General features: G+C 37.5%; 1 protein-coding gene across 8 annotated transcripts in view; it reads left to right on the forward strand.

The window, feature by feature from the left end:
• The first annotated feature begins 1,490 nt into the window (after positions 1 to 1,490).
• Positions 1,491 to 17,119, forward strand: part of BOLL (boule homolog, RNA binding protein) — a 34,099-nt gene continuing 18,470 nt past the window's right edge. For 4 of the 8 annotated variants that reach the window (XM_040562655.1, XM_040562654.1, XM_040562658.1 and 1 more), the window contains exons 1-6: positions 2,909 to 3,160; positions 5,255 to 5,395; positions 9,389 to 9,480; positions 11,717 to 11,771; positions 14,414 to 14,489; positions 16,483 to 16,610. In XM_040562655.1, the coding sequence (XP_040418589.1) occupies positions 3,143 to 3,160; positions 5,255 to 5,395; positions 9,389 to 9,480; positions 11,717 to 11,771; positions 14,414 to 14,489; positions 16,483 to 16,610 (510 nt within the window). In that variant the 5' untranslated portion in view covers positions 2,909 to 3,142. The other 4 variants (XM_040562653.1, XM_040562652.1, XM_040562651.1 and 1 more) reach the window with 4 other exon arrangements.

Here is a 17,119-nt window from a genome sequence, read left to right on the forward strand (position 1 = left end):
GACCACCATAACATGCTGATAAGCACTGTAACTCTTCCAGAAGGCTTCGTCACATTCCTTGAAAAATAAGAGCTCTTGTTTTTTTTTATTGTTCTGGTTCAGGTTCAAGGTGTGAAGAATCCATTCACAAGCTGGTAAGAGAAATCACCATGTACATCTTCATAAATTACTTTTTTTTTAAATACAAACGCATTCTATGCAATAGAGACAGAAGTCAGTCTTTTAGTTCCATCCCGTGTGACATTTTTATGAAATTGAGAGCAGGAAGTAAGTAATCTTTTATCAGGTCAAGTTAACAACTGCAATATATTAATGCTTGGATTTCCACTGAAGGATCTTAAGATGCAGGTAGGTAATCTGCCACTATTATCTGCAGATAAGTAATACTAGCAAAAGAGGTACTGTGGCTTTTGAAGGTCATGCAATCAATCATTGAAAGAGTAGTCCGTTGCCAGGCCCAGGTATTACTCATAAAATTACACTTATCTTTTTGAGCCTGGAAAATCATTTTCCTCCTTTATCCTCCCAAATCATTTTTTCTCCCTATTTTTCTCTCTCTCTTTTTTCATTTTATCTTTTCTTACTTAACCTCTGGCTTTCTCTGATCCTATAAAAAGGACAAAAGGCAAAAGTCTACAGGAACCAGTACAGTCAGACTCTTGTCTTTGTCCAGCACTGCCTTTTAATTTGTGGGAGAGAACTGTAGGAGAGATCACTTCATTCTGTGTATATTGCTGACGTGCAGAGATGGGAAAAACAGACATACTCCTGATTTCCTTTGAGAATGACTTGCTAGACCAGGATGCTATTCCATTAATGAAGCAGCCACACGGTTCTAGGGCAGCCCAGCAACTTTTGGTGTAATATTTAAATCCTGCGGGCATGGCAACATTTTTTGTCAGCTCTGCTAGTAATCTTGTTAAATTTATAGATGTGTTGGATCTTCAGATTTTCAGTTTTTAAGTTACCAAAATAAAAAATAGATCAATTGTTCTCACTTATTTGTGAACGTCCTATTTTTGTCACAATTGCCTTATTTTAAATGTAAATGTACTAGATTTAGTTTTCTAACCTGAGAAGGAGGTGTAACGCAGAATATCCAACAATTAAAACTGTGCAAAATACACTTTAATGTTTGTGTATTCCTTCAGCTGTTGCGACTTTGAATTCCCCAAATCAACATATGAAGCACATGAAAGGTTTGGTCTATTCTGCTTTACAGATCATTAAAATGTACAGCTGTTCCTAGAATAAGCTGTATTGCTGCATGATAAATATTCATAAAAGCATGTGAATAAATGCAGTTCAGCAGGGTTCTGTCATAAAATACCAACTATTTCTAAAAATCTCATCAGCTCTGCTAAAATTGCCTTTATTTTTATAGTTTACTCAAAGAGCTTAAAAAAAATCACTACTAACAGTTAAGCATTAGACACAGAATTCATAGAAGGTCTTATTTATTTATTTTTTTAATTCCCTGTGGTAACAATAATGTTACAGAAACTGGCAAATGCTGAAGCAAGAACAGAAAGGTAAAAAGCAGCATAGGGTGTCCGCAAGGAGTGCGAATCTGTGCCCTGCCTATGCTCATTGAGAAGTAAATGATGCAATACATGGAAAGCACTGTTGGTTTTAGATTGGGTTCATATTGTTTGCATAAAACAAATTTAAGCAAGATGGAAGGATTAAAATATAATTTGTTATATTCTAAGGACTAAAATATAATTTGTTGTAGACAAGATAATCTTCATTGAAGATTTTATTTCAAAGCACTCAAAACAAGTACAGCAAGAGAGTAGCCAATGATAGATTGACCCTGCAGTAATCCTGACATTGTATTTCAGTATTGAGCTGCTGTGACTTAGCCTGTGAATGTTTGATTTTTGTTTCTTGGTTGTTTAATCAGTTTGAAAAGCAGCTTTTACACTGGGATGGTTCTCCCAGAATACATTTGTAGGGATTTTAGCTCTTGCCATCATCAAACCAAGCATTTCTGCAAGGCTGTACCTTGCAACTCCAATGGTTATGATCTAGACATTTGAATCTTTTTTTTTTCCCTAGACCTGTTTAAGCAGCACAGCTACTTTCAGGGCAATTTGCGTCTGCAACCAGCACGAAATGATGTAAGTGCAAACAGGTTGCGGTGCTGTTCATTAAACACCACAGACATACACCTAACAGAAGTGTTACTATCAACCTGTCTCCTCTGGTTCTGTAACAGCTGAAAAAAGCTGCAACTTTTTGAGAATTGGTCATGAAAATGACTGGTGTTTTCCAGTCCTCTCTGCTAGAGGCCCCCAAATTGCATCTCTAAGGTTATCCCTGGCCTTGTGTTGCACAGTGGTCAGGGCAGCCTGCCTGCGAGTCTCTTTGGAAACAGTAGAGGTCTCAGAGTTGTGCTAAGGACTTCGGCTTCTCCAGTTATAAAGTCTGACAAGTAGAAAGTCTAAACTATGTTTTTGCCTCCATCAGGTACGGCTTGGTGAGTCACCTGTAGGGAACAACTTCACTTTCGGGGGGGGGGGGGGGGGGGTCTTTCTTCCGTTGAGGCCAGAGAACAGGCGAGGCGCACGACCTCTCCCTGAGGGACAGGAGGGCAGCGGCCGCATTTCGCCTCCCCAGGGCGGCGGGGACGGCCGGGCTGCGCTCACCTGGCAGTGCCGCCAGGCTCCCCCCGAAGCTGCCGGGGTGCGGGTGCCCGCTTCGGGGCCCCCTTCCCGAAGCCCTCCCCGCCCAGGGCCGGCCGGGGTCCTGAGGGGCGGGCGGTGAGTGACGGCGCCAGCGGGTGCCGGGTGCGGCGGCGGTCGGGGAACGACGAAGGAGCCGCGGGGCTCTCGAACGGGAGGAGAGGCCCCAGACGCACAGAGGCCGCAAAACGGGCGCTCTCCCCGCAGGCAGGAGGTCGGCGGGGCCCCGGGGCGCTGGGGAGCCCCTCAACGGGGCGGGGCCGGGCCGGGCGCTGGGGTGCGGAAGGGCTGTTGTGTGCCTCCCCTGCACCCCGCTGCCCTCCAGTCCCCGCACACCTAGCCTTTCCCCCTTCTCCTCTTCTCCCCGGAGCTCGTCGGCAGGGCCCGAGGCGGAGCCGAGGACGCGACGCGTGCCGGGAACGTGCTGGAGCTGAGGCGGCGGTGGCGGCAGACAGATGGAGCCCGACGGCGCGGTGAGGACGGCCGCCGAGGCTGGGGGAGCCGCTCCGCCGAGGGGCGGGCATGGGAGCCGGGTGCCGAGGGCCCGGCTCTGCGCTCCGTGGCCTCGTCTACAGGGACCGGGCTGCCTCCGCCCGGCTGCTGGCGGCCCCTTCCCGCTAAAGCGCCCTCGCCACCGGTTGCGGCCTGCCGCCATTTTGCGCGCTGAGGTGGCTGCGGGCTGGTGAAGCAGCCCCCTGCCATGGCGTCTAGACATAAGCGCTTGGAAGACCTGACCCACCCGAGGCGGCAGAGTCTCTGTATAGTTTACGTTATGTATAGTTCTCTTTTATGCCACAGGACATGGTGGTCTGGGCAGTTCAGCCCTTCAGCTTTTCTCCTCAGCAAAAGGGTCAGAGCTTCCGGCCATCCCACTCGCTTTCTGTGTTGAACAGCCCCCGGCATTGCATTAAAACTCAGCCCCCTTGGGTGTCCCAGTGCAGTTAAGGATGACCGTGTTTTGAAGGTCTGTAGAGCCACAGAAGTAAAATCGTAAATCACTGGGAGAGGTTGATGTCTAATTTCTGATGTTACAGGATAGGAGTGGTAAAAAGAGGCGAGTCAAAGTTGGAAGGTGGGATTAATGACCAGGTCCATGTAGTATTTGGTTTTCTGACCGTGGATGTATTCAACATAAAAATGAAAAACTGTTGATACTGGTAAAGGAGCAGTTGTGAAACACTGAAGACATAAAAGTACTGACAAATTTACACATGCACACAGTTCTAAACAAATCACATGATAAAAGTAGTTTAAAAGCACAAATAATCATCACATTAAGTTAGCACACAAATCTTTTTTGATCCTGTTTTCTTACTGCTACAATGGCATTAAAGAGAGGAGAAATTGCTTGAGATGACTATCAGAATAAAGATTTTAAGATTTTCAAATGTTAGGGTTTTTTTTACTCTTGGGAGTTCACAATTGGTGTGTTTTAATGCCTCATTTCTTCCATTTGGGTTCTGTGTGTGTTTTTTTTTCTTTGTATAAGACTTAAAACTCTTGAAATTTGTGTCGGAAAGTAAAATTTAGGAAGAAAAGGTAAGACTTTTGGATGTGGAGTTGAATGTTATGTCTTATTTTGTAGTTAAATAGTTAAATTCTGATATTTTGGTTCTGCACCTAATTATGAAATAGAATGTTGTATTTCATGTAAGAGGTGAAGAAAGAAACCTGTTCATACTTCAGAAGTTGTTCTTGACAGAAAATCTTCTTCCATCTAAAAGCCTTTGGGTCTGTGGGGATTATAATTGTTTCTGACATGTGAGTATTATGACCAGTACAGCTAAAACAAGATACAGAAAGAGTTTAGGAGAGCTTGCTCTGAGTCTTTGTACTAAAACAGTTTGTGAAGAGAGAGACTTGGTGACAAGCAGAAAGTAGTGTTATCCATGCTACCACTGTTTGCCAGAGACCGATGAGTTTAGTAATAGATGACTAATCTTCAGTACATTTTTTTTTTTTTTTAATGTCCCATCAGGGAAGACTAGTCTCAAATCTTACCATGTGAGGCAGACTGTGTTCCATAACAAAGGGCTAAGGGTATTAATGGAGATGTTTGTGTCCATGCAGTACAGGTGGTGATCCAGAGACTCTTTGAGGAAGAGTCATGTATGTGTGAGAGAAAGAGTGCAGTTTGAAGCTGTTGACTTAAAAGGTTGTTGCTATAAAAGGCATAAATTAAGGGGCTTCTAATTAATATAAATTCATCTCCAAAATAGAATAAATAATTTGGGATTCATACAGCAGGGTGCTCTGCGCATGCACGCACACAAACAAAAGGATTTGGGGATTAGATCCTAAATGCCAATTTGTGTAAGATATTTAAGTGTAAGTGAAATGCCAGATTGTAGTTGATTTAAGATGTTATGGAATGGCTTAAAACTAAGCTTATTTTAAATACTTTATAAGGTTGGATTCAGAATAAAAATACATGTGCTTAATGTTCAACTGTTCAGCATTTGCTGTGCCTACCAAAAATTCTGTATTTTCTGTTTAGAATTTCTTCTCTTAGTAGCTTGTACTATGTAAGCTGTTGTAAATCTTTGATTTTTTTTTTCAATCAGCAGGCTGCAAATCAGACGCAAACAGAATCTTCACCTTCAACTCCCAACACTGTGTCACCAGTGCCATTAAATAATTCAACCAGTGCTCCAAGGTTTGGAACAGTAACTCCAAATCGCATCTTTGTAGGTGGAATTGATTTTAAGGTATTTTTTTTTCCTAATTTTGCTACTAAATGATATTTTATAACCTATAAAAAACAATAAGAGAAGTATGTGTATTTATTCAGGTGGTAAATGCCTTTCACTATAAAGTTCAAATGAACATCAGTGAATAAAGTTTTGAACCGTGATGTACCTAACTGTGCTACAAAGTTGCATAAACTTCTGTACCCAGCTGCTAGAAGCTTTTGTCATGCTGGTTCTTCAGATTTTTTTTTTCAAAGAAGGTAGCTTTTGTAATAAGCAGATACTGTAGTATGTAAATTTTAAATTAAATATAACATTTAGTGTAATTTATTAAACTGTAAGCTCAGTGTTATAGCTTGCACACAGCAGTCGTCAGTATCTTCAGTTCCTCTAGCACTTTACTTTGAGATCATACAAAAGGAGGAGCTATGGTGACAGTATTCTTCATCTATTGCAGTCATTTTCTTGAAAGCAAGTGCTTGTTTTAAAACGTACAGTAAAGCTTCTCTGGGCACTTTCCAGTATTGATTTGAACTCTTAAAATGCTTGTGTCTTTGCATATGCCATAAAAAACTTCAAATATCAGTGAGTATCAGGCCATTCTTACATTCTTCAGCCATTTTGAACATTCATAGCAAGATATACACCAGATCTTTACAACAGCTACTGTCATATTTCTTTCTTACCACTTTAGACGATGGGTTTGTCATTGACTTTTGTGAAGCAGTCTTGGTCTACTTAGATGTTGTTTCCACCAACAGTATCTTCTCTGCCTCGCTCCTCCTAGGCTGAGGACCTTTTAAGCATTGACTCAGATGAAGAGGAGGAAGAATGACAATGTATTCAGACTATCTTGGATAATAATACAAGAACTTCCAGGATCTCCTGACTCATTTGTCCAAGACAATTCAGATGGAGGCGCTTGTAGTTCAAGAGAAGCTGTACAAGGCCTTCTGTGTATTTGGGCTTTAGCAAAGAGGCACAGTAACTCTTTGCATTAATAGTAAGCAAATTACTAGGGCTGTAAAAAGATCTGTCTGTTCTGTCTTCACTGCAGTTTAAAAGGTTAAAACATTTTTCCATATAACTTATCAGTATTCTTGTTAGTTGTCATTTATTGTACATTTTGAAAGGTCTCATGACTTTGGTTCAGTAACTGATTGGTCAAAATCTGTTATGAATATTATTTAGTCTCAGTGGCAGAGGAATACAATGTGTTTGTATCTGGAAAACAGAAGAAGGTATATTTTGTTTGGAAAGGAATTGGAGAGAATGAAACCTATGTAGACTTTTCAGCTACCTTTCCATTCATTGTGACTCAGATACTAAGTAGAGTCTTGAATTCCTTTTCAAATCATAGGATATTTATCTGTCAGTCTCAGATTGCTCTTTGCTATGATTTCAGTAAAAACAATGTTTTGTTTTTTTCAAGTTTGCTGGAAAAAAATATAAAGCTCTTTATTTAGCTATTTTTGTGAAAAATAGATGCTTGCACACACAGATTATTTGCTTTCCAGCAAGCTCTTTTATCATTTTATTGGAAACTTCATTTGGTCTGTTGCCATAGCAGTGATTCCTATTTGTAAGAGGAAACATCTGGCTTCTTAAACTTGGACAAACAGTTCAATAATAGAAGTTACAGCTGTGTATCTTTTGATCCAGTCTGGAGGGGTCTCTCTTCAATGGTGTCACCTTTGACATACTGTAGGCTTACGTTAGCCATTCGTCAGAATCTGTCAAGTGCCTTGGTCCTGTCAGGAGCATGGAAACATCAGTCCTGAAGGTGTCTCTAGCAAACTTACAGATACTGTGTTGATCCAGGTACTTGTAAACGGTACTGTGAATCTTAGAACAGGGTTTCTCTTTTATTCTTTTTCAATACAATTCTCCACAGATAAATCTTTTATCTTTTATTAATCTTTTAGCTTTTGAAGCTTGCAGTGTTGTGTATACATCCTTCACGTCTTTTAGGTATTCAGTATAAGTTTCTGCACCGATCACAGTCTTAGGACTCTTCAGCTGTTTTTAGTGTATTTTAGCCTTCAGCTACTTTATCACAGGTTCTTTTTCTCAATTTTGTGAAGCAGCTGAGCTGCACATAATGTGGAGCTTAAAAGAAACAGTCTGCTAGAAATGGAAATGTTCATATAGAAATGTGAAGTTTTATCTGTACAGCTTCAAAGTGGTTAAGTTCTGGTGTTCATTGGAGAAAGTTTTAAGGGAAAGGCACATCTTAAAATCAGTCTTTTTTTTTTTTTTTTTTACTCTTTGGGTTTTTCATCATTTAACAATGTGAGAATACTTCAGCTTACATAGAATGGTTCTACAGCATATGCTATCAGTTGTTTGAATGGATTTATTTTCCTACATAAACAGACTTTCATATTTCTACTTAAGTGCAAAACATGATCATCTATTCAGGAGAATGGTTCTGGATGCCACTCAGTAATTTATTAACCTTTCAATGGTGCATTGTTGCTCAGGAACTGGTGCAGGAATTTTCCAAGGAGAAGACGATTACTGAACAAAGCTTATTTCCTGCCTATTCAGTGCACTCCTATCTGTCATTCCTCCCCATGCTTTCAGAGTGACTATTTTCTAAAGTGTTAATGGCAGAATGCTTGGAATAGTGAGGGAGGTAAGTCTTCTACCATCAATGCTCTCTGGTCTTAAAGATTGCTGCAAACTACATTATTTCTTTTTGTAAAATACATCTTGAGGGTAGAATTATTCAAAAAGTGTTAGCTTCATATTCTTGCCAGTTATGAAAGTTATTTAAATTACAGCTTTTGTTTCTTTTGTTTTAAATTCTTTTTCCTTCTCAAACTCAGTTAAGCCTCTGATATGTAAGAGGAGATTTTTGCTAAATTGCATGCATACTCCTAAAAGCAACAGAAGTTATTTACTTAGAGGTAAAATAGCACTTCTTGTATACATCCTTAAAAATAATGACAACTATAGATGAATACAGAAATTACCTGAAGTGGATAAAAATCTGTGTATATAAGCACACTTCTTGACAGGATTAGGTATTGTATTAACAAAGGACTGTGCAGAACAAAACTTTCAATTCCAAAATGTGGTGTTTAGGGCATCGTATTTATTTATGTTAACACTGTTAAAGAAAACTAATTCATAGAAGGGAGACAAGTGTTCACATAGCTTAAGTGTGTGCATTTCCTAGGAACTTGTTTTCCTCCATGTGTACTCAGATTAGAAGGGAACAGTATTTAGAGCATTTTCTATCAAAAGTTTCTTGCTTAGTTTATGCTGGGGAGTTCCCACAGCATATCTGTATATGTGTGTGTATATATGTATGTGTATACATATGCACACATATATCCATATATACATTATGAAAGCCAATACAGTCTGCTGTTGATGTTGAGAATGTGATTTGTTTCATATTGTAAACAGTACTCTAATACATAATGTGTATAATATATATATATATATATATATATATATATAAAAGTCACATATTGTTAACTGTCTTCAGTGATCATACCTGTAAAGGGATTGTTATGTAAATCCAATAAAACATTTTAATATTTTAGTGGTTTTCTAGTGTTATTGCTGAATATGAAAAGGCAGTTATTAAATAGTGATGCTGTTCTCTTGCTTTGAGTCACATGTTCCTGCTTATTCTTTTGTCATTTAATCCAGGGTTATAATTAGTTTTTGGCAAACTTTGTTCAAAGTATATCCTTTAAAAGTCTTATGGAAATATTCCTTGAATAACTACACAAATCAGCTCTTCTTTCTTTCTTTCTTTCTCTTTTTCTTTCTTTCTTTTTCTTTCTTTCTCTTTTTCTTTCTTTCTCTTTTTCTCTTTTCTTTCTCTTTTTCTTTCTCTTTCTTTCTTTCTTTCTTTCTTTCTTTCTTTCTTTCTTTCTTTCTTTCTTTCTTTCTTTCTTTCTTTCTTTCTTTCTTTCTTTCTTTCTTTATTTCTTTCTTTCTTTCTTTCTTTCTTTCTTTCTTTCTTTTCCTCCTCTTAATTTATTTTACTAGACTAATGAAAATGACCTGAGGAAGTTTTTTGCTCAGTATGGCTGTGTGAGAGAGGTGAAGATAGTAAATGACAGAGCTGGAATATCAAAGGGGTTGGTATAGTAGAGTAAGCATGCTCTATGAATTGAAAATATAACAGAAAGTTGCCTGACTACAGTGAATTCTATTAAAATTTTCATAGCTCAGAACCTTATTAATACATGAAATTGGTGGCCCGAAATATTCCATGTATGCACAAATCTGCTCTTGTTCTCTGATATCAGCATGTAAATGGCTTTGTGACTTGCATAACTCAGAAACCCTGTGGTCATGTTATTATAAGATGAAGCTGTGTATAACAAGACAGAAAAATCATGATCCTTTTTGTTGTTTTTTTAATAATAATTAAATCAAATTACCTTTTTTTGGATTATCTGTTAAAAATACATAATTTTTATTGCTGAGAGCCAGTGTGGAAAGGAACCTGAGGATAGAGGAGGAGGCGAGATGTACCTCGTTGTGCTGGAGTACAGCGCAAGAACCAGGATTATTTTGTGAAGATTTTTCAAACAAGAACGCGGGACAAATCTGAGAATGATTCATGATTGCAGAAAGGGGAACTAAGACTAGAAGTCAGTAAAGAGAAAAATGCCAAAGAATAAATACAGAGAAAGATTCAGACTGGGCAGTAAAGTACTTGTTTAAACATAAGGGATGGTGAAGGACAGTAAAGCGGGGAACTGTACTGCAACAGAAGGGTGGAAAGAGGGCTGAGACAAAAAGGAATATGCATGACAATTTATGCTTATTTTCTTAGTTGAGAAGTTTTCTTCTGAGCAGGATGTTGTGTTGTCTGAATCTCCTAATTTTAGTGCTGTCAGTAGGTAACATTAGTCAGCAAATCACTTGCTGAGCTGAAGGTCATAATAGCGTAGAGTACACTTGCATGATCCTGGTCCCAGATCTGTCATGAAGTCTCCTGTCCTTTCACTAAATTCCAAGAAGTATTTGACATTTTGACACACATCCATATAAAAACTAAAGATGTTGGGAAAGAATCTTCTGGTGATATTTGGGATTTCTACTGAAATCCAAGCACAAGCTTTATTGCTTGTAGTTGACAAGTGATTTAAGAAACTTACTCTATGTGATTGAGTACATGTAATTAGTTTATTGTCCAGATAGCACACAGAATGAAGAGGCTCTGTAGGTAAGGTCCCCAGCTAGGCAACTAGTGTCTGTAGTCTTTGGTTTTAAAAATGTTTCCAAATTTGGTTAGAGAAGGCAATCTAGCAAAAGTTCATGGATTTTACAGTATGGCTGGTCAGAGCCTCTGTACTCACGTAAGCATAGAAATGCTCAGAAAGTTTGGTATTTTGTACTGGAAGTTCTGATATGCTGACTGGAATGACAGAGGCCTTCTCAGTATTTTCTGAAGTCTGAACTTGGGAAATGAGCCATGAACCTTAGAAATTACGCACCCAAAACTATTAGTTGAAATTCTGAAAGTTGAAGTTTGTTTTTTGGGAAAAAAAAAATTGTATGTACACGTTGTGGTACAGATTTTAATTTTATGATCAGATACTTATTTTTGCACAGACAATACCACATTCAGTAGCATAGATTCCTCTGGGAATTAATTGAGGGGGTTTGGTACAGTAGGAGTTCTTTATAGAAAGCCTGATTTGTTGCAGCAGTTAAGAGATGTGGTGAAAGAGATATATTATGTCGTGAAATGTGAGAATACTTCATCCTCGAGTGCACTACAAAACTGTTGTTTAATGTTAGTCATGTCAAGACTGACAAGAATAATTCACAGGTAAACACCATCTGTGCATTGCTGATTTTTCTGAGAACTCTACTTAACGTACTGGGCAGTGACTATGGAGGTGTGGAGCATTCACAGTTGTCACTGACATTGATGGGAACTATGCTATGAAATACTGTATAATAATAATTAAAAAAAAAAATCCAAACGTCTCATCTTGGGTACTCATAACAAGTGAGAGCTTCAAATCAAAATCTCTTTGTTAGAAAAAGAAGGAACTAAAGACATTCACTGTGTAATATAGATAATACAGCAGGTTTTGCCTAACTGTTTAGGTGAGCTACTCATTCACTGCATGTAAACAATAACGTATGACCATCTACTTAAACATATTAGAAAGATTAGAACAAGGATTATTATATTAACAAATGAAGATTACGGTTGGTACTACAGTCTCATTTCTACATGGCTGATTTTTTTCTAGTAATTTACTTTCTATTGGCATTTCTACTGGATGTAAAGTATTGATGTACAATGTATGAAAATATGAACTTCAGAGACATAGCTCTCTTTTTGTTTAGGTATGGCTTCATTACTTTTGAAACTCAGGAAGATGCACAGAAGATACTACAAGAGGTAAGTAATATTCCCCATTATGATTCTCTCTTAAATAATTCATTTCACATTAGTCTTTTCAGTTTGCTACTGTGGATTTGTAGATCTGTTAAGATTGGTCACTATGTCTTGATACCAATATCTTGTGGAACCAGGGAAAGGAGCTGCCACTTCCTAGTAGAACGTTTTACTTTGACATACAGTGTTTACTTTCTTGTTCTACCTTTGCTCCGTAAGGACTGTTTTTCTAATGCATTCTGATTACTCTTTCTCCTTCACAATTGCTTTCTCTTGCTTTACTGGAAAATCCATTGCTGTCAAAATCTTGTGGGGAGTTAGGAAAGACAACTGCTTTCTTTTATTTTATTTTTATATTTGATTGTCAGAGCTGATGTAACTCTTCAGAAATAATTAAATTCACTTGAAGTCTTAAATGGGAAGTTTATTTTATGTCACATAATGGTTGCTTCTCTGCTTAGCTGCATTACTGTTTTGATGTTCCCTTTAGAACCTCCCTTGAGACTGGGTTAACTGTTCAGCTGGATATTAGCTCTTCACTTCTTACTTCATAAACATGTGTTCCGTTCTCTGGATGGAATATTTTGGATAGATCAGTTGATTGGTATCCATACCTGTGAAGGTACTGAGAGATTTAGGAAGCCTTGGATACTATTTTTCTTTTCTTCCTCTCCCTGCACAATGTCCTCTGCCAAATGCAAAAATTAAAATATTAAAATACTGGGGCTTTGTTGAAAATTCATGTGCTCAAATTCAAGATAAAAGTTGGGACATTTTAAAAGAAATCTTTTGGGGTATTTTCAAAAAGCATGGTCATGTGGAGACAAAAGAGTACACAGAGAGGAACACCTATTTTTTCCCCAGTTTTTATTGTTTTTTTTCTGTGAACTAGAAGAACTCCAAGGGTACTTACTACCATTGTGAAAATGGTTTAGGATTTTTGCCTGTAACTGAAAGGCTATTCCAGTGAAGTCTTAGTGGTGTTTCACTGAATGAGACTAATAGCTTTTTGTCTGCTGGAAGTGCTTTAATGTAGATGTCCTACAATAACATCACCTTTTTCACTTCTGCATCCCACTGTTATTCATCTTAAGATCAATTAAGATCTCTCTTTTTTTTTTTTTTCAGACATCTTTAGTGGAGTTTCCAAACTTTAGTAATTTATTATGCCTTAAATGAATGATCTTTTATTTTATACTATTGGATTTCTTTGCATTTATATGGCACTCTGATAGTCATTTGCATTTATTTTTGCATCCTACTTTTCTATCATCAGTAACGTCTTCAGAAATTTCTTTTTCTGTTTTGCAGTCTGAGTGTATTAAATTGAATTAGTCTGAAAAACAGACCGTGAGGAGTTTCACTGGAATCCTCTTTCCAGTCATATTTTATGGCATCTAATACTACCTCTTTCCATCTTTCTGTATTCATTTTTTCATCATCACAGCTTTTCCTGTTAATTTAATTTTCTTTAGCATTGCAGGTAACTTTTCATGCAGTGCTGTATTAAACACTCTGAAGAAATTCTCACAGATTAGGTATTTCTCTTAACTGAGGAAGTCATACATAAAAAAAAACCAGCCTAAATTGTGATAGATCACATTGATGAAATATATTACATTGGGAAGGTTCATCTTCTGTTGTCTGTGGTGGAATGCAGTTTGACTGAAACTTGCATCAATTTTCCAGGAGTTGCTCAATGGTTAATAAGCTAGGCAGGTATGTTTGCAATAGATAATCCTTTTTTATGAACACGAAAATTAAGAAAAAAAAAGTTTAGCCTTTTCCTAACTTTCAAGCCTTTATGTGGGACTTTGTATTATGCATAGGTGTTCATTTATTTCACTAAGTAGGGCTCAAATGAAGAAAATATTTTCATTACTTAACTGTTGTTCATCTGTTGGATGTAATTTCTATTTCTGTCTATAATCTTCTTTAAGAAGTAAACTATTACCTCCTTACTGGAAAAATTACAGCTTTGACACTGAAAAATTTGCGCTGTCATGTGGTGGTTTAGGAATTGTATAGCTATTGGAAAAAACAGCTTTACTTGTCTGTACCTAGCACTTTTTTTAGTTCTTCTGTTATAGTTTAACCTTACTAGGTTATCAGTTTTGGTGTGCTTTTATGTTTTGTTGCTCTGGATATAAGGAAGGTTTAAAACAGCCTCATATAAAATAAAAGCATGTTTTACGTTCTGGGCTTATTGCCTAGAATTACGTATTCCTGTCATCTTTTGTAAAATAACATCATGATCATGAAAAAATGAAATTTAATATTTATATTTGCAATTACCCATTTCTGTACACATTGGCTTTATAAAAGTAGTAAAAACATGATTGTATGAGGAGAAGGGTAAAACCACAAAAAAAATAGGTATCTGTTACTCAAGAGGCTCCATAAGGAGTAAGTAATATTTGAAATTACTAATAATTGCTTTTGTGTATGTGAAGTATAAGGATAAGATAAAAAAGGATCTAGTGTAGTTCTTGTTTTATTGAGAGGCACTGTAAATAAAAAGCAGTGGAGGGTGAAACCCTAAGTAGCTTGCCTGCCTCTGTTTTTTGATTCTTGGGTCCTTAGATTTATGTAGAAAATAAAAATACTGAATGCCTTTTTTTTTTTTTTTTTTTTTTAAATTCTAGGCTAAAAAGCTTAGTTATAAGGATAAGAAGTTGAATATTGGTCCAGCGATAAGAAAACAACAAATACGGATTCCTCGTATGTATTTTCACTTGCCTTTCTCTATTATGTATGTAAGTGTCATTAATCGTTTTAGTTTCTAACCAAGATGTGCCTGGTCATGCATTGCATTAATGCTGTGGACAGAACAGACTCAGAGTAGTTAGCACCGGAAGTAAATAGATACTAGTGGAAATGTCCAGATTTGGAGTGTCTGGGATTGATGATCTTGAGTTATTTTATCTCTTAATGTATTACTGACTGTCTTGGAAAAGATTATCTATGTAGGAACAAGCTGAATGGAAATTTTTATCTCAGTTGCCAGACACAACGTCAAGTCTAAACACTTAAAAGAAAGAATCTGTCCTCATAGATTCTACAACACAAAGCAGGTTTTGCTGGTTCACTGATTGGGTTGTCACTAATCATTTATTTATATTAGCAAAATCCATCAGAACCGTTGCACTTTGCTTTTTTCAGCAGACACTATAAAGAGTAGGTGGTTTCAGTCTCCACTCAGTTATGACAGTTCTCTGCTGTGCAATAAAGACATAGATGCTAGGGGTTCCATCTCTGACAAAGAACTATCTAGGCCGAACACTTGCATAAGAGGACTGTTGAAGAGCCACCTTTGTCAGATAACTAGTCTTTATCTTGGGCAAGTATGCTGTTAAGATGTTCTTCTGGGGGAGACCTTTCCATTGTACTGACTTCAGAGTACAATCTACAATCAGAGAAGATGCCCTCCGCTTCTGCCAAGGACAATTTTATTTCCATAACACATTGAAAAAGATTAAATCATACCATTTAAGATGAGATCTGACAGGTTTTTTTGATGTAGCCAGACATGCTATTTTGTTCCTCAGTAAAGGCTATGTATCAGAGATGTAAAATATTTTACTTTAGGAATGCAGCAGGAAATTAAGTATACTTTTTCTTCCATTTGAGGACAATACTCAGAAGAATTTCAGTTGAATTCTGAAGTTTTCTGTAGTTTTTATTGTCATTTTATTGATGAGAAATAGTTCATATGTGCATTACCACTGTTGCTGTAGGCATACTTTCACTCAAGACAGGAAATTTCTCTCTTCTCCCTCCATATGCGTAGGTATGCCCTTCTCCCTTTTAAATTTGTAGGGTAGCATTTGCCCAGGGGAAATGGAATTCTTTATTCTGCAGAATAAATTTTCTCCAGAAATTATTCTGCATGGTCTTTGCTCAGCCATTGTTGAGGGTTTACATTTGTTTGTATTTTTTTAATTGGTGGTGGAGGGGTTTTTGTTTGTTTTTGTTGTGCTTTGTTTTCCTTTTCATCTTTGACTTGGACTTCATCAGTTGCATTGCCAGACTTTTGTTGCTTCCTTCTCCTGACTCTTGTGCTCAATGTGTCTAGATTCAAAGTGTGATACAAGACCATATTGGCATCTGGATTTATATCCTGGTATTTGATTTCAGTTTTTCTGCTCTCATGTTCAGCCCACTAACCTTAGTTGTTAGGATAGTTTGCTCATTTGGAGGCTTGTGCAAGTCTAGACTTGCAGAGTCACTGTAGAGCTGCAGCTGTATTGTATTCAGCAGAATTGAAGAAATCATTCCTTTGGTAGTCTCATTTATCATTGTCTTTTCCAGCCCAACTAATCCAGTGTTATGGATCTTTTAAACTTCAATTTAAGGCAGTAGGAATGAAAGAAAAGCAATCTTTTTTAGGTATATGTCTTAGGTATATATATATATCTACTGTCTATTCCAGAAGCGGGTAAAAATCAGGGTTCAAAATTCAAGTATTGCTGTACATCACATTCTAGTTGTGTTGAGTAATTGATACACGTTATATTCTGCATCCCTTCCAAATTACCTCTGGCATCATCCTGTGATTCTCTTAGAGGGAGTTGAGGTGACACTAGGCACACGCTGTCCCATGTTCGTTCTTTTGGGTGTTTTGATTCTTTGAAGATCAGAAATGATCTTCCCTCCTTTTTTATGACCTTCACACTACAAAAAAAATAAAAAATTACTGTTAACTCACTTTCAGGTTCTACTGTAATACCAGAATCTGGTACAATGTACTTGACTACTTCAAGTGGATATCCTTATATTTACCATAATGGAATGGCTTATTTTCATACTCCTGAAGTTGCTTCTGTTCCACAGCCATGGCCCGTAAGTAACAAATTTTTGTATACATGCTTTTCTATGGACAAGGATGTGTGCAGCGTTTCTAATTCCCTCCTGCTTCTGGTTTCTCCAGCTATGCCTTAGGTTTGATATTTAAATATGTGGTTTTTTTTTGTTTGTTTGTTTTTTAATAATACTGAGGAGCCCTTGGTGCTTATGACCCTTGATTGGCTTCGTTTATTATTCTGCTGTGAGTGAGGTGTTTATGGCTGCAATAGCTGCTATGTTGAGGGTGAAAGGAGAACATATTGCTAGATGAACAAAGTAATCTTATAGTCAGTACTATGCTAGGAGTACTGCTTATTATAGGAGGAAGAATGTAGTAGATTGTTTGACTTCAGTGGGTTTGGTGCAGTTGGCCCCCTTTATTTTGCTGGTGTTTCGCTGACCCTCAACTGGTCCCCCACAATAAACAGATTTCCAGCTGGTTTAGTTCCTTGAACTGTCTCACTGCCAAATCATACAAGTGCTGGGGCTGGTGGAAGGAAGGGAAT

This window comes from Cygnus olor, chromosome 6 (genome assembly GCF_009769625.2).
Source record: "Cygnus olor isolate bCygOlo1 chromosome 6, bCygOlo1.pri.v2, whole genome shotgun sequence".
Lineage (NCBI taxonomy): Eukaryota > Metazoa > Chordata > Aves > Anseriformes > Anatidae > Cygnus > Cygnus olor.